This window comes from Tetrao urogallus (assembly GCF_951394365.1).
Source record: "Tetrao urogallus genome assembly, chromosome: 18".
NCBI classification, from domain to species: domain Eukaryota; kingdom Metazoa; phylum Chordata; class Aves; order Galliformes; family Phasianidae; genus Tetrao; species Tetrao urogallus.
The window spans coordinates 4,776,591-4,797,529 of NC_136831.1; the positions used below are offsets into that span (position 1 = coordinate 4,776,591).

Here is a 20,939-nt window from a genome sequence, read left to right on the forward strand (position 1 = left end):
GACACATCCTGCACCTCCCCAGCAGCACTGCAGAGATCGCCATCAGCTCCATGTGCTGGGGTTGCTCCTGCCCCATAGCCTCCTGAAAAATATAAAACACATACACATATACACATAAATATAAGAAAAAAAGCCCCGTTTGCCCTCTGCTTATACACTGCAGCTGTTTTGCATGATGAAGATGAAGTCAAGGTGCAGCCTCCAAAGGCAGAGGCTGAGCACAAGGCTGGTGCCTGGGCAGGAGGTCACCTGGGTCCCCAGCACTATCCAAATGGCTCTCAGGTGGGTCACTGGGTGCCAGCCAGGTTGGAGCAGGGCTATGCAGGGGAAGCTCTGCTGGCAGGGCTCCCTTGGCACAGCACCAGCGGGAGCTCACTCTGCAGACACCAGGAAATCCAAATGAAATGAAGCCACTGATATGTCCCCCCATGGCACCAAGGACAGTCATACACTCAGCCTTAGGCATGCAATGTAAAATCCAGAGCTGTCACAGCACAGCCATCATTGGGGACTTCTCCAAAAATATTATTCAAGCACTCGAATCCTTCAAAAGTACTCAGAGGACATCTCCAAACAGCACAGCCCAAGCAGCTGGGGAAGCTCCTGGTGATGGCATCCCTGCAACCAGGGCTGTTGGCAGCACAATAGGGGCACTAAACCTTCCCTGTGCCTGGAGAGTTGAGGGGAAGCAGCCCTGTTTCACACCACAGAGGCTTTTTTTGGAAGCAACACTTCTGCTTGCACTTCAGTTGTTAAACCTCCATCTAATATATTCATGCAATTCTTGCATACCTTATGTAGCAATTAATATTTAAGAAGCAAGTGCATGAAAATAGATACAGACAGGTTAAAAATTAAGTTCCTTTGCAGGCTCTGCAAGCTTTTTTTTTTTCTCCAGGGCTACAAGCTGAAGGCAAAGCACCACATTGTGTGCTTGTGATCTGCACACACCATGTGTTACCTCAGCAGTACAAAATCCCAGCACCTCTCCCAGATCCCATTGCCTGCACAGCTCCACCATCACCCCTTGCTTTTTTAAGAGCTCCTTTTGAGGCTGCCTAGCAGCCCAAAGCCCTGAGCCCAGCAGAGCTCTGGTCCCACCAGTTCCAGGAGCAATAGTGCTGTGAGTGCAGCATTTGTCAGTGCCATTGATGCTCAGAGCTGGGGAAGCTTCCTGAGGGGGGGGGAAAGAAAGCATGGATTCTAGTGCAGAGGCATGTTCATCATCCTGTGCCATATACCACAGAGCAGACTGCATGGAGAGGGCCAGGGCAGCAACCACCGGCCCAGGCCATCGTGGACAGATGTGGAAACGTGCTGGAATTGAAATCAGATGGGAAAGAATCAGTGCCACAGATCACAGGAGGACTCCCACCAATAGGAAAAAACAATCAGCTGCTCTCAGAAGGAATACAGCTTCCTGAGCCTCTCGGCCCTCCCTGCACCCAGAGGATCACTGCAGCACTTGGGAGGCTTGCGCTTGCTCAGAGTTGGCATAGAGCAAAGCAGAGGCAGGAGAGCCCCAGCAACGATCAGAAATCCCAAAGCAGCACAAGGCTGTGTAAGCAGAGACCTCCATGGTCACACCTAAAGTGAGCAGGGCACCACACCTGTGTGGCAACAGACACTATATATATAAACATTATATATATACACACACACACACACACACACACACATATGGGGCAGGACATCATTTGCTTTGCTCCAGCTCAGGATTGCCCAAATTCCCAGCCCATCATTTCCCAGCCCCATAGCACACCTCACTCACTTGAAGTCACATCAACCCTGCCTGCTTTCATACACTGTTATACTTACTGTTCGTTTAGTTTCAATGTGGGGGAACAACCCAATTCCCCATGCAATTCTTTCCCTTTCCTTTATGCCCTTCATGCTCCACGTCCTGTAAGCATCCCTGGCTGCTATCACTGCTGTCATACCTGATGACTGCAAGAGGTCCCAGTGATCATTTCGCTCCCCCCAAAGCATCCTTAGGGCAAATCACATTTATGCCTGTCCCCATTCAACTGAAGAGCCACATCAAGAAAATAAATGAATTATTGCGTTTATTGAATGAAGTCAAAAGAAAAGGAAAAAAAAAAAAAACAACAAAGCAACATCCATTTCAAAAGCAATAACACTGATTGCCAGTTCAGCTCAATTTAATAAACCTTGATATATTTAAGAGTTTCTTGAAGGCAGCTGCAGTGGAATGGTTCCCTGTGCTATCCCACTATCCCCTTGCAGTCTGTAACGGGATGAGGATGGATCCCAGCCCTCTGCACAGCTTCTAAAGTGCAATGCAGCCCTGGAGAAGTCCCCAAGGGATGCTCCAGTGGATGCTCTTGTAGGACAGAGGATAGCAGAGGAGCCCACCTCCCATGGCTCTCCCACTCTGTACGATCCTGCATCACTGTACAGCGCCAACAGAGCTGCCCCAACCAACTGAGGGTGGAACCGAGGCTGCATAACTTATTTGATAAAGAGGCAGAGTTAAAAACTGAGTGAGAAAGGTAACAGATTGCCGGGCGTAGCCAGGAAATTAAAGCTCCTTGCTAATATTGCACAGAGTTAACGAGACTCAATTTGGGAAATGACTTCTCTGATTAAGGGCCATAAGCACTGCAGAAAGCATCTCGGCAGCCTCCAAGCCTGCTGATAGCACTGATTTCAGAGCGTGTCCTGACAGCACATCACTCAGCAAACCTCAATAAGCCCCACGGACGAACAGATTGTGCTTACACAAAGCAAGCACGGAGCAGAGCAAAGGGCTCTGCAGGTGGGTGTGAAGGCTGCAGCACCTGGGAGCCCACCCAGCCCACCTGGCTTGCTAGCTTTGCTTTAGAGTAAGGGGACAGCCACACACAGCAAACAGGAGAGCAGAAAGCCACGTCCTGTGCTGTTAAATCTGTGCCTGTGTTGACACAACAGGTAAGAGGCTCACAGGAAAAGCCACTTCAAAGACAACAAACAGCCTCTCCATTCTCAGGTGCATCTGTCCCCTCCCTGCCCACACACACAGCACAGGATGCACGAGGCATCACTGCACCATCCATGGGAATCCAAAGCCCAAAGACTAGCAAGGTTGGTAGGGCTGGACCCCTCTACCAGGGGGGTTGGAACAAGGTGAGCTCTAAGGTCCCTTCCCAACCCAAACCATTCTGCAATTTAAAGGTAATTCTGTGCCATCCTCCTCCACCTGCACCACATCCCTGGAACATTCAAGGAGAACAAAATGTCACCATTCTCTGAGGGCTGATGGAAACGAGCCTGCATTTCCAAAAAGGGAATGGAAGCAATGGAAATGACGCATCTCCAAGAGCCGAACAGACGAAGATGGAGAAGCCAGAAGCAAAGCTGAGCCCTTCTGGCCACGTTCCATTTGGGAGAACACTGAAGGAACGAAGGATGCGTTACCAAGAAGCTATGGAAGGCAGAGCCAGTGGGGAGCAGTGCCAGGAGTGCAAGGCATGAACAAACGTCCCCCCCAAGGGCTGGGCAGCAGGCAGCTCTTCTCCTTGGTCCTACAGGAGCATCCACTGGAGCATCCCTTGGGGACTTCTCCAGGGCTGCATTGCACTTTAGAAGCTGTGCAGAGAGTTGGGATCCATCCTCATCCCGTTACAGACTGCAAGGGGATAGTGGGATAGCACAGGGGAACCATTCCACTGCAGCTGCCTTCAAGAAACTCTTAAAGACTCTTAAGTCTGAGTAGCGCAGGGCTGTAGGGAGCAGCAGCCACCAGCTGGGGCATAGACACAAGGACTCTGCCCCACAGCACAGCTGCCCCTAGAGGTCGCAGGCTGAGGTTTGCTCGGGGATTGGGCTGAATGTGGCTGGAAACTCGACAGATTCACACCAGGAGTTATTGACTGCAGACCTGGAGGAGCGCAGGGAGACAGAACTAAGCTCACAGAAACATTCCCAAACACTTTTCACCTGCCAAGGTGCACTGACACACAAAGAGATGCTCACACTGCGCCAAGGGTGAAGGAGGACAAACCACCCTTCCACATCTAGACTCAGAACTGCAGGTTCTGATCAGAACAGGGGCATGAGGCCCCATCTGAAGGCAGCTTTTTATCAGTTGCTGAGGGATTGCATGCTCTGATTTTTTATGTTTATTTTTTGAAGCTCTGCGTATATAAATTCACACTTAGTCATGGCCATAAAACCCACCGCCAGCACCCAGCTTGACAGGGATGGTCAATAACCATTTGAAATGCTCAAGAAAGGGGCATTAGAATGTTTTTAAATCAATACAGCCATAGCCAGAGGCGTTCATCATCAAGCTGGCTATTAAAATTCAAAATGAATTGATGCCTTTGGAGTGCAGCAGCTCTCCAGGCCAAGCATGGCATGAGCGTGTCAGCGCTGTTACAAATGCAGTGGGACCAACAAAAAGCAGTGAGCATCCCGTTCTGCAGGAGGATCTGCGTGTTGCATACGTTGTAATGGTTTAATGAACCTTCCTGACACACACACGGGGCTCTGGCTGGATATTGCTGCCATGAATCACTGCGGGTCGCGTGGCTGCTGAGGCACCGTGCAGCATCACTGCTCACAGCTCTGCTGCTGCTTGGGGAGTGAAGAGGGGGGGGTACAGCCCTGCAATGGGCACAGGTCACTGCCATGGAGGAGTTTTCCCCCTTGGCAGCTGGACCAGGGAGCAGAGAGTCCTTAGGGCCCTCAGAGACCCATTTTATTCTTGTATCCACCAAACTCTTGCTGGAATGCTGTACCCAAAAGCCATGCAGAGCTTACAAACCTCAGATTTTCAAAATACTTCTTTACATCCCAAAGAAGAGAACGCAGCCTTCCACACTGCTATAGAGTGCAGCCCTAAAGACACTGCTGCACAGAATCACTGAGGTTGGAGAAGACCTCCAAGTTCCCCAAGTCCAACCCCAATCATCCCACCGTGCCCATAACCACATCCCTCAGTGCCACATTCCCATGGTTCTGGAACACCTCCAGGGATGGTAACATTCCCACCCCCCTGGGCAGCTGTGCCAGTGCCAGACCACCCTTTTGGAGAAGAAACACCTATATACACCTATAAACGTTCCTAATATCAAACCTAACACCCCCCCCCGGCATAACATAAAACCATTCCCTCTCATCCCATCTGTTACCTGGGAGCAGATGCTGACCTTCACCCCACCACAACCTCCAGGCAGGGAGCTGTGAAGAGAGATAAGCTCTCCCCTGAGCCTCCTCCAGAACCAACCATCCCATTCTCTCAGCTGCACTCCTTAAAACCTGTGCTCCAGCTGCTCTGCCCCAGGCTGGCAGGGACACACTGTGACCAAAGTGCAGGACCTGGCACTTGGTCTCATACCACCAGCCTCAGACCATTGATCCAGCCTACCCTGATCCTTCCACAGGGCTTTTCTACCCTCAGGCTGACCAACATTTCCTCCCAGCTTGGTGCCAAACATACTGAGGGTGCACTCGATCCCCTCAACCCAGATCATCAATGAAGATATTAAGATACCAAACAGGGCCAGCTCCTTCTCTGTCTTAGGAACACCAAGACAGGAGGAACCCCATTAGCTCCAGTCATCCCAGTGAGCACAGCACACACCAGCCCCAAACCCATGAGAAATGGGGCCAGGAGGGGATTTTCCAGCTGCAGGGACACAGCCAGGTGACAGAGGTGAGCAATACGTATGTTGTGCCTGGTGTACAAAGCCCACGCTCCACCCTCTGCCCTCTCTTTTTAATCACTCTCTAAGGGGTTTGGGGCCTTCTTTCATCTCTGCAGCTCCTTTCCTTCCTTTCATCAGAGGTTTATTACATCATTAGAGGATTTTAACTGCCCGCGTGCTGATGAAAGCTGTGCTGCATGAATGAGGTCTGCTTCCTCTCCGCACAGTCCACGGCAGCAACTGTGATACACAATAATTGCCTTTGAAGGGAAAAAAAAAAAAAATGAAGCAGAAAGGGACAGAATGACTCTCAGAAGAAAAAAAAAAGCAAAGAATTAGAGAGGCTCTGATGAGTCTCGGGCAGCTCCGGGGCTGGCGCTGGCAGTGCAGCTGGTTTGCTACAGCAGCTCAAATTTAAGAGGGAAAAAAAAAAAAAAAAATACAATTTTCATCTAACAAGATTTGTCTACAATGTCCCCAAGTCCCGTGGCTCATATAAGTAACACATTTAATGAAATTTCATTTCGTAAACACGCTATTTCACACACCAGTACTTTCCCCCGACTGCTCTTCCCCTGTGGATTCGCTCACTGAACTGTGCAAGAATGCCATGGTGCCGTTTCATAGAATGGCCTGAGTTGAAAAGGACCACAATGATCACCTAGTTTGAATCCCCTGCTGTGTGCAGGGTCACCAACCACCAGACCAGGCTGCCCAGAGCCACATCCAGCCTGGCTTTGAATGCCAGCAGGGATGGGGCATCCACAGCCTCCTTGGTCAACCTGTTCCAGTGCATCACCACCTCTGTGAGGAAAACTTCCTCCTCATATCTAACCTAAACCTCCCCTCTCTCAGTTTAACACCATTCCCCCTTGTCCTATCATTACCCCTTCTGAAAGCCAGCACAGCCACTACCATAAAGCCCAGTGCCCCTTCCTAGGGATGACTCCACGTTGGCAGCACCCTGTTGGATGCACACATTGGCAACATCCAGGCATTTCCTTGGACACAGAACTTCCACTATGATACAGCAATGGGAACTCAGAGCAGGAATGAAGGAGGCTGCTTGTGAACATCACCACCCACCATCAGACGAATGGCTCTGCACCAGGACATGGGGAAGGATCAGCACGCCTTGCTGCTCCATCGCCACAGCTTGCAGGGGTGTGAGTCACAGCTCGGGTTGCAGGATGCCATGCCCTATGTAAATCCTTTCTGAGAACTGCCCAAGAACACCGTGCACGTAGCTGTGATGGAAAGGGTCAAACCCGGACTTCCCAACCTGCAGGAAGCACAGCCCACAGTGATCTGCTGGAAGTATTCCTGTGCTTTGGAAGCACGAGGACCCACGGAGCTGGGGTAGCCATGGGGAGGGGGCAGCACTCTGAAGGGCTTTGTTTGTGCAAAGCAAAGCCAAAGAAACTTGCTTGTTCTTATCACAACCTGATCCCAGGGAGGGAGAGAAACAGCTTACTGCCATTTCTCACCCTGAGAAAGCAAAGACAAGGCTGGATTTGTAGTAACTGAAGCCCAGAGGTTATCTCACTCATCAAACACTGAGTCTAGACACATATTTCTCTGCAATTCACACAAATCTGCCTATACTCCATTTCACATCGACATGCAGGTACTCACGTCCCACTTCATGCATGCAGGAGGAGCCCCCTACCAACTCCCATCAAATCTCATTTGGAGCCACATCAACACCTGCTACACCTCCAGGGCAGCCCCCATCCTAGGGACCCATTGAGCAGTCAGCAGCTGGATAGGGAGGAATTAAGGCCAGGGGTTCCCAGCCCCAAGTCCACAGAGCCCAGCCTGGTGGGTCCGTGCACCTCCACATCCTACAGCCAGTAAAGACAACTGAGAACAACACAGCGGTGCGCTTTGGGATTTTGCTGTTGTTGTTTTCACAGCTTTAGCGATTTTCAAGCACGTAAATACGAAGTAAGGGTCAATGATTCAACAGCGATTAAGGCTGAAATGTTGCAGCTCGTACCCATTAGACTTCAAAAATACCCATTATGTTTCCAAAGTGTTCCCAGGAGCCCAGCCAAGCAGTACTTGGGGGAGAGCTGCCTCCTCAGAAGGCTCCACGTACCTCGCAAGCACACTGAGCAGGCAAAAGCAGCAGCAAGAAACAAACAGAAGAATTAATGCATTGTAGATTCTTAATGCTGTTCCCACAGAGAGAGGAAAAAAAACCTTGGAGCCTGATGAAAATATTCAATTCTCAAAACCGTTCGCACTGTTTGTAACTATGAAAGAAGACAAAAACATCAAACTGTAGTGGTTTAGGTTTGTGACAATTGCTGGGCTGCCTGCTTTCTCCTCTGTCCCTGGGATGGAGTTTCCACCCCACTGAACATCAAACCCCCACAGCAGCCCCACAGAGGGGATGCTGGAACAGCCCTCAGGCTGTTCTGGGAGCCCCCCAGCACACCGTGCCCAGCACAGGGCTTCCCTCCCTCCCTCCCTCCCTCCGGGGAAATGCAAGCTGGCATTTCAAATCCTGACGAATGCACAGATTTGAAACATTTTATGAAACATGCAATTAAGCAATGCTGTGAAATAACAGAGCCTGGTGCACGAGGATAGTGCTATTCTTTGCAAAAAGGATCGTTTCTTCATCTCAGCCCGCATCCAATTACTGACAGCTAAAACAGCATTTCACCCCATTGCCAACCAAGATAAAGCAGAGGGGCGATGAGATTAATTCCCTAAATTACGTTTTCTTTGCCTAGACAAAGGCTGAAGTGCAGCAGAACAGCAAGCTGTGCTGCACAGAGGGTTTACATAGGGCATGGCACCCCCTCCCCCCCACACACCACGGCCATTGGAAACCTGGCGAGCTTCCACCACTCCAAACTGGGAGTTCCTTCTTTAAAAGCTCTCCAAAGGGAAAGAGCTGCCAAAGAGACACTTCACTCCTCGCTTTGGCAGCTGAAATCCTATTAGCCTCCAAAATGAGGACTGACAGCACGACCGGAGGCTCTCATCTGTTATTAGGGAGGGCACCGAGGGTCAGCGGAGCAGGAACCTCCGTATGGCACTGAGCACCAAGGGCAGGGCAGTGCTGGCTGTGCCCACGCTCACAGTAAACTTATCTCAGGCTGAGCTGATGATTTCATTTCCCTGGTGAATTAGATATCTAGTTATCAATAATTCATAGCCACAGGCAGATGCGCAAGTGGTTTTGAGAAGTGAAGTAGAAACAGAAATAATGATTCTTGGAATGAAAGCCAGCGCAGAGACAGAACCAGAAGGGGAAGAGGAGGTGCACTTCGCACGCACGTGTCAAAACCAAGCCAATGTCAGTCACATACGTTACAGCCTGGGTGCCAGCTTAAGAGGGGCATTCCCAAACGCTCTGCGGGTGGTATATGACAGGATGCTTGCCTGGATGGTGCCCAGCTCTACCTATCCGGATGGACAGCTCGCTCTCGTGGTCTGGCCAGCAGGCAGGATCCTGCTCACACTTCTCTTTCGCCGCTCGCGGGTCGCAGCTCAAGGCAAACACAGTGGAGGGGGGTCCGCTGAAACCCTGCAATGCAAGAGGCAAATTTAGGCTTTTCCCACATCTTCCCATCGGCTTTCTCTCAGCCCTGTCCCCAGGGACTGCTCCAGCATCTGCATGGCTGGGAATGCCTGGGAGACAACGAGTTCCTGTGTGCCCAGGGGTTGGTGACCCAGTCCTGCTGACCACAACAACGGGTTGGCACTGAGGTCTCGTTTCTTCAGCTTGCATTGGGTTTGCAAGGGAAACAGTATGTTCCAAAATGAACCAGTTTCCTCAGCCTTTAAGTGAGATGTCACATTCACAACCACCCAGTGTTATTTCCAGAGCCAGAAGGCCCTGTGAGACTCCAGACTCAGCTGGAGTATATCCCTACAGCACTTGTAATCTCCAGAAAACAGCATGAGATGGCCAAAACCAACACATCCAGCTACGTGCAAAGTCTGCAGAGAGCAGAGCATACAGCGAGAGGGACCCTGAGCCCTGCCAACCCAGGCAAGGCTCACAGAAACCTGCTGCGACTGGGGACTGCCAGAGCATCAGCTAAAAGAATCCTAACAGCCTTGTTTGTGCTCTGGGACACGTGGCACCGAGCTCTGCCCCAGGCTGCTCAATCCCCCTGGAGCCCCATGGTTCCCAGCCAGAAGCAGTGGCACGCACAGGGATGGATGTCACCAGGCAGGAGCACGGGCTGAGCTCTGTGCTGGTGGCAGCAGAAGGAAGGGACGTGCACCGAACAGCCCCCAGCAGTAATGGGAGCCCTGCTGGGTAAGGTCGTGTTAAACAAAACTAAAGGTTAAAGATGAATAACTCAGTCGTCTCTTCTCCCAGCATTTGCATAATACTGTCTGACCTGGGCTTTTAATACTAATCACACACTCGCTGCCGGTCTTCTCTTGCAGTTTAATCAGGGTGCACTCACCTCCTCTAACCCAGCACCTGGAAGCAGAGTTGTTGTAGGAGGGGCTGCCGCTCTGCTTGAGCAGGAACAATTTCTTCCCCCAAAAAGCAGCAGGGCACTGGCACAACTGCCAGGGAGTGGGGGGTTTCCATCCCTGGAGGTGTTCACAACTGTGGGGATGTGGTACTGAGGGGCAACTGGGCTCGGGGATCTTGACCTTCAGCACGCTCTCCCTGCCCATGCACAGAGCTACCAAACCATCCAAACAACTGCAGCTCAAGTTAAAGAGGTCCCAGCAGCACAGTTCTCCCGAGGTCAGGCCGCTTGCCTCCACATTTGCAGTCCTGCAGAGCAGCATCCCACAGCTATTTGCTGCACAGCCAATGATTATCAACACGGTACCCGCAGCTCTGTTTCTGTGCAAGGAAACACAAAACTTGAAGGTATTTCAAGATGCTTATTGTAAGGTCAGGTCACCTCCCTGCTGGCTGCACAAACACACAACTCTATCAATTGGAAAAAATATGAGTGACCTTCAGGAAAGCACACGGTTCTTCCAACTGCGATCGCTCTGAGTCATTTCAGTCCGGTCCCTGCATGAGTCCCTTAATTGGAACGTGTCAATGGGTTAAAAAAGCATTAGAAAGAGAAGAGGGAAGTCAACCCACATTAATTAGCTTGTGCCACTAATTAGCGTTAACTGAAATAACCACGGGGGCTGATTGCTTTCTAAAAGCCCAAATGCAAAGGGAGACAGGCACAGGAAGACCCGCGGAGCTGGGAGGAAACTATTCTGGGCACAGGAATCCCCGCGGCCCTCGCTTCTCTTTGCGGAGCTGCAGCAGAAAAGTCGGTAGGATTTCATGGCCGATTGTGTTCAAAGGAAATACAGCCTTACAGGCAGCAGAGAACAGTCAATTTCCACATGTATACATAATGAAAACTCAAGGAGGTGCCCAAGAGCATGGAAGCAGCGCCAGCAGCTCATGCCCTGCGACAGGGAAATCCCATCTGGGGTGTGAAACCCTCACCTGCAGCAGCCATAGTGTGGGGAAGGAGCAGACCGGCAGCAGCACCCAGTCCAGCTCCCCAAAGCGACCTATGCTGCAGATGGACACAATAGCCCCCTGGCCCTGCTGCATGGGATAGGCTTTTCTTCTTCCCCATGTCCTTGCAAGGCAAAGGGATCAGCACAGAGCTGTATGGTGGCTGAAGGAGAGCTCTCACCACACAGCAGGGTCAAGCCCTGGAGCACAGCATCCCAGATGCCCCCACATGACGCCAATCTGTCCTCCTGCACCAGCGGCCAGCAGAACCAAGTTTAACAGCAACACAACGGAGCGACGCCTTTAAGAAACAACCTGCTCCTTCCCCACGCAACCAATAAAGGAGAACAAATTAATGAAGGAATCAGGATGACAAAACACAACGCTACAGCTTGGCGGGGATCAGTCAGTACAGAACTCGAGGGTGCTGCCAACCCATTGCTGTGCTGGATGCCTCAGCAGCTCCACGGACACAGACTACCATCCATCAGCCAATGGCAGAAAGCATTTCAAGGGGAGAAAGAAATGGGATGGATTTTATGATGCGATTTTAAAACTAAATAAACGTTTCTAACTTGTCCAGGAGCTAACACAGAGGAACAAATAAGAGAGGGTAATAAGGATGCCTTGATGGTGCCCAGAGGCACTCAGTTTGTGCTTATTAAAAGAGAGAAAGTGGTAACAGAAAGGCAAAGCACCAGGATGGGTGGGCAGCAGTGGAGACAGAGAGCAGAGCTGTGAGGCACAGAACAAGGCAGCCCCAAGCCCTGCACAGCCCCAGCTCCCAGCACGGCCACACAGTACTGTGTAAGGAGGAGAAAGCCAAATTTGTTTTCATATGCAAGCTGTGGGTCTTCAAGTGTTTCAGGTACATCTTGTTTTGCATTTTAATTTGCAGACCGCTAATAACAGACCAGCAATAACAGGCAGGGCAACAGAAAAGCACTTCAAAGCCAATTCTTCTCAGGCTTGCTAATGAGAGCCAGGTCAGCTCTGCTAACTGCACTGTAAGACATGGAGGTGTCTCAGGATTTCTTGCACTCTCCCCCTAGAGGTCAGCTGGCTGAGGTTTCATAATGCCTGAACCAGAGCAGGCACGACCAGAGGCAGCAATCAGAGCCACCCGCAGAGAGCTCCCAGCTGCACTGCCAGGAGAGCACAGACCATGCTAGAAAAGATGACGCACGGAAAAAATAAATGCATGGGATGCACAGCATGAGCTTGCGTGGTCCTGGTGGTTACACAAAGATCTTGGGGTCTACAAACCCAGTCCAAACCCTAATCCCAACAGACAGCTCCCAGCTGGACCCTTGCTCCCCATCCCTGCAGAATCACAGGATTCTTAAGGTTGGAAAAGACCTTCAAGATGCCCAAGCCCAACCCTAATCCATCCTACTGTGCCCACTGACCACATCTCTCAGTGCCACATCCCCATGGTCAAGAAACACCTCCAGGGATGGTGACCACACCACTCTCTGGGCAGCTGTACCAGTCCCTGACCACTCTTTTGGGGATTAAATGTTTCCTAACATCCAACCTGAACATCCTCTGGTGCAACGTGAGGCCGTGATCTCTCCTCCTACTGAAGCCCCAGGGCTGAGCTCTATCCAGCAGTGGCTGGGGATCACCTTTCCCAGGCATCACAGCACGAGCCCTTTGGAGACCTATCAGCACCAACAGGGTTTGGATCTGAGCACAGCCACGTTTTCAGCCTCCAATAAAACAATCAATCCCATCACCATTCAGCCCCACCAGGACCATACCTCTACCCCACAGCTTTCCCAGGGGGCTCAGCCCACCACCCCCAGCCCTGCAGCCTGCACTATGCTCACCCAAATGCACCCCGGGGCTGAGACAGCCACTTGGAGGAGGGGAAAGATGGGGGGGATCTGGGGCTTCCAGTGCCCACACTGAGCATCTCCCATCTGCCTCCTGCCACACTGCATCCTCCCACGTCCACACAGCCCGTAGCTATGGCAGCGGGAATGGGGAAGGGAAGGTTTGTCCCTGGATAGAAAAGAAATCAGCATTTGTTCATCAGGTTTTTGCTCCAACAGCATCTTGCAAGAAGACAACAGCAAACTAGAAGGTCTCTCCTGCTGCAATGAGACAGCAAAACTTCCCCCTAAGAACCGGGAGCAAGAGAGCTTAAGGAAGCCTGGTATCAGTTTATCTGTAACTAATGTAATACTATTGCGAGTACATTTTATTCACTGCTAATTATCAGCTGCTTTGATAACTCATAATTCTTCCAAATTGCAAACAGCAGCTCTAATCATCGCTCCCCACTGACGAGCTGCAAGAATAAATCAATCCTCCTCCCACATCTCCCAGGGGATGAGGACAGTCCCAAGGGGTGATCCGGGTGTCCCACAAAGGCAGACAAGCTGGTAAAAGATATTTTTGGTCAAAGCCAAACATATTGGGTTTTTTTTCCCCTCATCTGTGTGTTCGGGACTTTGCCTTTCCAGGAGGGAGCACAAACACCACAGGAATGTTGCTGGCACTCCGTTCCCAAGCCCCCAAGGAAACCCAGGGGGTTTGTTACACAACGTGATGTTTTGTAAAGAGCAATATTTAACATGGCAGAGGGGAAGGAAGTTTTTGTAACCTCTGCCATTCCAAAAAAAATAAAGGCACGCAAATGGAGCTTTGTTTTTTTTCCCTGCGATCCAGCTGAAAACAACTTGTTAAACAAACAAGACCTCCTCGGCAAAAGGAGAAGACAAATTGATGTCACCGATCTCCTGCTCTGAGAACGCTTGGAGGAACTTTGAACCCAAGCAGCCCTTTGCTAAGCAATCATCTAAATCCACCTCTGGAAGGCACTGCTGCTGAGCCAGGACAGCAGGGTGAGGGGTGGCAACACCCAGAAGGGCACACATGGAACGCAGCCATCCTGCTGTCCTCCAGCTGCAACAGGTTGGCAGAATTCCCCCAGGGATGGCTCAGCCCATTGCCATCACTTGGCACAGCAGCACTGAGCCGGTGCTGCGAGATGAGGTTTTAATTGCGAGCAATAAGCCTTTAAGCCACCAACGGGATTAACCAAAGCTTTTGCTCCTCATGCTTACTGAAGCCTAAAGGAGCAGCTCTGCATCCTGCCCGGATCTTTGCTTCCTGCTCACTTTGCATATTCAGAACGTGGCAGTGTGTATTTTCGCAGTCTCTATCGCACGAGGCTTTTTGCAACAGTAAGAAAAAAAGCCAAGGGAACTTCAATTAACAGCTCATTTTCACACCGTGTAATTCTCAGGAATGATTTGCTATCAGTGCAGATTGAACTGATGGGGAGAAAGGGAAGAGCAGGCCCAGGAAGGGCTGGCAGAATGCTGCTCCTCAGCCACAGCCCCTTCCCCTGCAGCACTGCCCCTGAGCCAGCAGCAACAGAGCATCATCCCAAGACAAGAGCCTGCAGCAAACTCACTCCCCAGCTCAAGGTTCTGCTGCTGCTTTTTCTTTCTCACAGAGGAGATGCAGGCTTCTCAGGGTGTCTGCAGGAGGTAAGGGAGCCCGGTGCCTTCCCAGCACTCATCAGGAGAGGCCCTTCCATCAGTCCAATTAGTTCGTTAATTCATTACAAGAGAGAGGTGTAATGAGGGACAAGGCACTTCCTAATTACCACCAATGAGAAGCTAACCAATTTCTCATGCTTCAGAGTGCAAAAAGTAGCAAGACTGCCCTAGAGGGCACAGCTGGATTTGGGGCCTGCCCTTCGCCAGTCACACAGCCTGCACTCATCCTTTGCATTCAAGGACACTTGGTTCACATTTTGCATTCCAAAACAGCTTCCAGCAAAGGAACCCAGTTCTGCTGCACCAGCATGGAGAGAACCCAGCAGCGTTCAGCATCTCTCCCTTTCTCAAGCTCCCTGCTGGTAAATAGGGCAGAACCCACATGCACAGAGGAGCACATCTCCTCTCCTCGCTTATTCTACCAAAACCTACAAAAAACACTCTCTGGGTTTTCACAACTCAGCTCCGTTGGTGGTTGTAAACCTGCACAGCGCTGCTCCCCACCTGGCTGCATCTCATTCTCCCAAGCACCCATGAAATATCACTTACTTATATGTGCTGCATTTACCTCACCAATAAAGTCCTGACAGGCCTTAAAATAAAAAACAGCACGTGAGAAATGTAAAGCAAACACAGGATGCCTTTCCAGCCTGCAGCTAAGGAAGGGCTCATGCAGACAGCTCCTCAATTTGCATTGGCTGTGAAGCCTGAGAGCACCGCATTAACATCACCTCGTCTTCAATGCCTTGTTGATAATTAGAGCAGGGCAAGAGGCAGGAAAATACATCTCAAAGGCTTTCACACCTGAACTGTGACATCCTCAGGCAGCACCCAATGCCCCCCTTTGCCTCGCTAGAGGGGGAGGGACAGCCAGGTGGGCACCATGAGAAAAGCCTCAAGGATGAAAAACCAACACAAAACCTTTTCACAAGCTGCTCCCTGCCATGCTGGGCTGTGCAGCAGCAAGGCGTGGGGCCGTATGTCCTAACATGGGCACTGCTGTCCTCATCACGAGGCACATCAGCTCCTCGCAGCCCACCGCAGAGCAGGCAGCGTGTCGAGCAGATCTGGGTGAATCACAGCTTACCTCGAGAGCAGGCTGACATCGTGCTGCATTTCTAGATGGATGCAGATAGATTTCCCGTGCTTTACATGAAAGCAGGCTTCCTCTCCCTGACAGTTCACCAACCAACCAATTGGAGCTTGACTCTCTTAATGGCAGGTTTACGCTTCGCAGCAGAGGCATTCATTTGGGTGATGCCAGGAACAAATTCTAAGGCGGATTTGAAGATGAAGGAACAGATGAGGAGCCATCGATAGCACTCATTGTACCACAGGTGCACAGGGCCTCTTGCAGGTACCCAAAATCAGTGTATAAACACTGCTGAAGCTCATCCTATGGCTGAAGATGTTTTTTCTACCGTGAACTGGCACCACAACCCCTAAACAGGGACCAACCCTGAGCCCTCCACTGAATCACTGCATATCCCAAGTTGGAAGGGATCCATAAGGATCACCAAGTCCATCCCTAAGGTGCAGGGACAGCAGTGTGCCCACAAGCTACTGTCCCCACTGCCACCCCCATTCAGCCCCACAGCAGCTCAATCCAGAGGAAAAGCAAAGCAACCAGCAATACATGCTCCAATTCAGTCAGCAGAGAGCTCACACTGCCCAGGATCCAGCAGAACTGGCCCTGACAGCAACAACCCCCCATGTTACCATTGAGATGCACCCAGCAGATATGGGGGAGATCTGTCATTCCCACTTACTATGGTTTTGGTTATTTTTTTCTTTTTTCTTCTTTCCCTTCCAAAATTTATTCTCCTTTACAAATTTCAGCCAGCCCCTTTGCAGTGACTGAAATGCAGCAGGGCAGAGAGCAGCCCCACTTTGACTGGAGCCTTACTGACAGGTAACACCCCACGCTCAGGGTAACCAGAGGGAATGGACAGAGATGCACAGCATAGAGGTAATGGGGGAGAAGCATGGCTGGCACAGTGCTGACAGCTCATTGAATTAAGCCAGGGTCCCCCAGCCCTGACTTCTGCAGGACTGTGCACCTCCTGCTGTCAGCAGCTCCTACCACTGCAGGGTCCATCTGCCATCAAAGCACTCAAGAAATATCATTTATTTAAATGGAGGCTTGCCTTGGGGAGCAGGACCAGCAAGACGCTGTCACAGGAGAACTGGTATCCACCAAGGATCCCATAGGTGGGTTCAAAGAAGCAGAAGCACCTTCCCCATATTCCACACTCCCAAAGATGGTCCCCTTCCTCAGTGACCAGAGTAGGATCCCCCTGTCTGAGCCAGCAGGACGTGGAGCAGACCAAGCAGAAGGGCTGCTGTTTGTTTTCCCCGAAGCAAAGGAAGTCGGATCAGAGCAGGAATGCAGTCAGGCTGCAGCTCACCAACCCCATCCGTCCAGCTCATCCCATCCCTGCTACGAGGCAGACTCCACTCCTGCAGCCCCTGCACACACAGAACACGAGCTCAGCTGGGATCTGGAGCAAGCCTGAAACCCCAGCAACAAGCACAGCTCACAGATAGACGAGTTTTGTAACCATGCATTTACAGGCCTGCCAGTTCCCACCTTCTGCAGTATTTTGGCTGAACCATCACCACCCAGTCCAACAACCAGAGCTCCCCAAGCAGGAGCTGACTACAGAACGAACTGCAGAGCAGCTCAGATGAAATGCATCATCTCCTTTTGCTGCACAACTCCTCCAGTGCCCTGGGAACCAGAGCCAGCAATCCCCTGCTCCAGGTCCTCACCCAACACAGCTCAAGTCTGTGTTCCCAAACCCTGGTCAGCTTCTGTCCCATGGCCAGGAACTCAATAAGCCAGAAAACACACTGGGCACGGGCACACACACACACACACACACACACACACACACACACACTTCGGTTAACACTCAGAACACAAAGCCTCCACCTACTACAGCAATGAGGATGTGCAGCTAATTAACTTTCTAGGAGTCACAAATGAACAGGAAAAAGCACATTAAGAATGGGAACTCGTGATGGGCTCGTCTCCGGGGAATTAACAAATTGCATCAGAGGAATTTTTATTCTGTTTATAAATCGATGCTGGTGATGAGCCCCAGCACACCCCTACCACCCCATGGAATAACAAAGCCATCAGCCCCGGCCCCACGCAGATCCCACAGGAGAGCTGCACTGTTGCTGTGGGGCTGGCAGGGATTTGGGAAGCAATGCATACCTCCTTCAGGCACATCCTGAGCCAAACTGCAGATACCATCATTACTACGTGGGACAGCGTCCCTGGGATGTCTGTTTACTGAGTTCTCCAGTCCTTCCCAAGAGTGCTCCCAGAAATAGCCAAAAATTCACCATGCAAAGTGCTCGATCCCAGAACAGACTCTAAAAAAAGCTCACACGCATCATCGGTTTTGCTGTGCTCACCCAGGCCAGCACACACCAAGACCCCACTGCAGTGCTCACAAACACGTGAATGAGGGGCAGGAGCACAGCACTGCTCTGCTACGAGGGGAGTTAATGGCATCTGGCCCTTGCTACCCCATGTACACACTCACTCCTCCCTCACTGACCCCAGGCCAAGTTCCTCACACTCCCACCTGCCCATCAAGCCACCACAAAGCTGCACAGAGCAGTGTGAGAAGCCCCACATCAGGTAAGAGACATCAGCCAGGTGCTGAGCACAATTCCGCCATGCAGCTTCCTCTCACAGAGCACCTGCCAACCCAGGAGAAAGGCTTTTAAAAGCCACTTTAGATCCTATTTACTGTAAATCTAAGGAATGCTCCACCCATCACATGCAGCTTTATTGATTTACCCTGCAGTCAGAAAAAACAAACCCTGTATCTAGCTGGCAAGAAAATAAAAAAAATTCGATCAAGGAGGTATTTCCAGGGTGGAACGACAGCCTCTCTCCACTCATCCTTTACCCAAACACTGCTCCAGCTATGGCTGGGTACCCAACAGCTCCCTGGCAGGGTACCCATGAGCTGCTGCCCATCTCACATCCCCTTCACACGCCCAGACCCCAGCATAGCACAGGAGTCTACATGACATTTCCAGCCCCACAAGCCTTGAGGTAAAGGAGACGAAGGTGATTAAGCATCATTATCCTATTTAGCATGATGACCCCAAAGCAGAGAGGATGTCATGCAGCCGGGCAGCGGAAGGAACGTCGTGGTTAATGGGAAGGACAGACACAGCAGCACATCGGGGTGACGCAGCCCATGAGGGTCTGAGCCCTGCAGTAATTTTTATCTCCAGATGCATTTTTTCTCCCTTCCCTGAATTGTACCATCTTCCCTGTTCCACCAGCACCAAGCTTCACTCCCTCAAAGGAGCCTTTAAAGAGCAGTGATCCAGAAAAGGAAAAAGCAATAGAGCTGCTCCAAGCCACAGCTCTAACACAGGCTGTGCTCCAAATACACCCACCTGGACACAAGAGCAGTAGTAGGCACTGGGACTGCCTGCAGCCCCCGCCTCAGGCTTGCTGACCTGGCTGTAAAGAGGCTGTTCAGGGTCCAACAGCTTGAAGATGAAAGAAAACAAATGCATGGGTGCAAAGATTTAGGAGCAAAAGCAGCCAGGGAGTGTTTGAAGATCAGGGGCAGAGCTGGCTGCCTCTTTCAGACTCCTGTAGAATTCCTTTGGGAAGAGTAAGGCCAGAGCAAGAACCCAAAGGTGGAAGCACAACACATCACGCACACCAGAAGGCAGCAAAGTCAGCAGAGCTGCAAGACAGATTTGAAGGATGAGAATAATATTGCTTAATTCCAGTTCTTATGTGCTACTGTAGACCAAAGGCAGCCACTCGGCCTCAGGGACCCTTTGTGCAGAGTGCTGTGCCAACGCACAGCTATTATTAAGCCAGTCCTCCTTCAAAGGCTCTGATTGTTACCCTCAGCCCCGGTGCTTTCTGTGCACAGGGGAGAGCTCCTCACCCCACCACCTGCCCCTCAGAACATCACCAAGTGGGAATAATGTTCGAATTCAGCACAGGAAGGAGGAAGTTGCTGCAGCATCACCAGGGCCAGGGGAAGAAAGAAGCAGGCAGGTCACTCAGTAAGGGTAAGGTATTCCCTGAAGGTACAACAACACCCTGTTGCAGAATCAGCTCTGCTAAATATGACATGGAAGGAGGTGGTCAGTAGCATAAAGGAGATGCCCACTGTTCAGGGTTCTGAGGTCTGTTCTGCAAAGGTCACGCTCCCCAAGCGCACCCAAACACCGTGTCGCACCTTGCTGTTCTCTGCCAGCTCTACAGACTCAGCTAACAGACAAGCAAACATACTAAAGCCTTCCCACAGGGAAGCCGTGAACAATAAAGATGTAATAGATTAAATCTGTCTTTTGTAGGGAATTTAATGACTACAGCTGTTCAGCATCATTAACCACTTTGTCTTGGCTTAAACCCCCCCCCCCTCCACCTCCCCCCAGCACTGCTGCTGAGCAAACAGCCAGGTACCAACAGAGCTGCTGCCAGCTGCGGGGGGAGCGAGGCAGTGCTCCCCACCTGGGAGCAGCTCTGGGGTGATAAGGAGTCATTAAAAGCTTTTAGGACCCGTTGCTACACAGCACAGCAATGAGGGAGGGGTGCCGGGGGTGGGCAGGGCTCTGTGCCAGAGCTGCGTATGGAAACGGCTCCTCCTGCCCAGGGCTGGGTGCCCGCTGCTCTCAACAACATGCCTCTGTCTCCTGATTCCAAGAGGAGGGAGAAAAGAAACAAAAAGCAAGACTGCAAGACGCTAAGTGATGTAGAAAGAAGCAAGGCTTGGTGAAGAGCTCATGGAAGCACAAAGAGCTGAGCAGGAGCAGCAGCTCTTCTCCCATCAGGACTGGGCTGGACATTGAGCCCCAGCAAGACCAACGTGTTTCTAACATGCTTGGCACTGTCCCTGGTCATCCTGCTCTTTACAACACAAGAATTTCATGCCCCAGTGCTCTTCCACCCCTACACACACTCCCATTTCAAAATGCACACCAGCACAAAGCCACCAGGAAAGAGCAGGCTTCATGATGCAACTGTTTGTCTGTTCTGTTGAGAAACACCAGCATCAGACAGCTGATCAAACACAGCAGCACTATGCAGCCAAGGCAAACCAGTGCTGGAAACCTCAGGTTGCACAGAGCAGACACAAAAGGCACAGACCTGCTGCTGATAGTCCCCCAATGCTGCACGGCAGGGCCAGCAGCCTCAGCTCTGCACAGTGCTGCTGCTGAGAGGTGCTGAGCAAAGGCACACAGCCCCAGAGCACAGCAACGTTTCTGGGAGCACCAGGAGGAGGCAGGGAGAGACCTGGCCCATCTGAC

General features: G+C 51.2%; 1 protein-coding gene across 1 annotated transcript in view; it reads right to left on the reverse strand.

Moving 5' to 3' along the window:
• Positions 1 to 20,939, reverse strand: part of SLC39A11 (solute carrier family 39 member 11) — a gene marked incomplete at both ends in the record, with an annotated part of 57,370 nt that overhangs the window by 28,201 nt on the left and 8,230 nt on the right. The window contains one exon of the mRNA XM_079544173.1: positions 9,051 to 9,195. Coding sequence (XP_079400299.1) covers positions 9,051 to 9,195 — 145 coding nt within the window. The remainder of the gene's footprint in view (positions 1 to 9,050; positions 9,196 to 20,939) is intronic.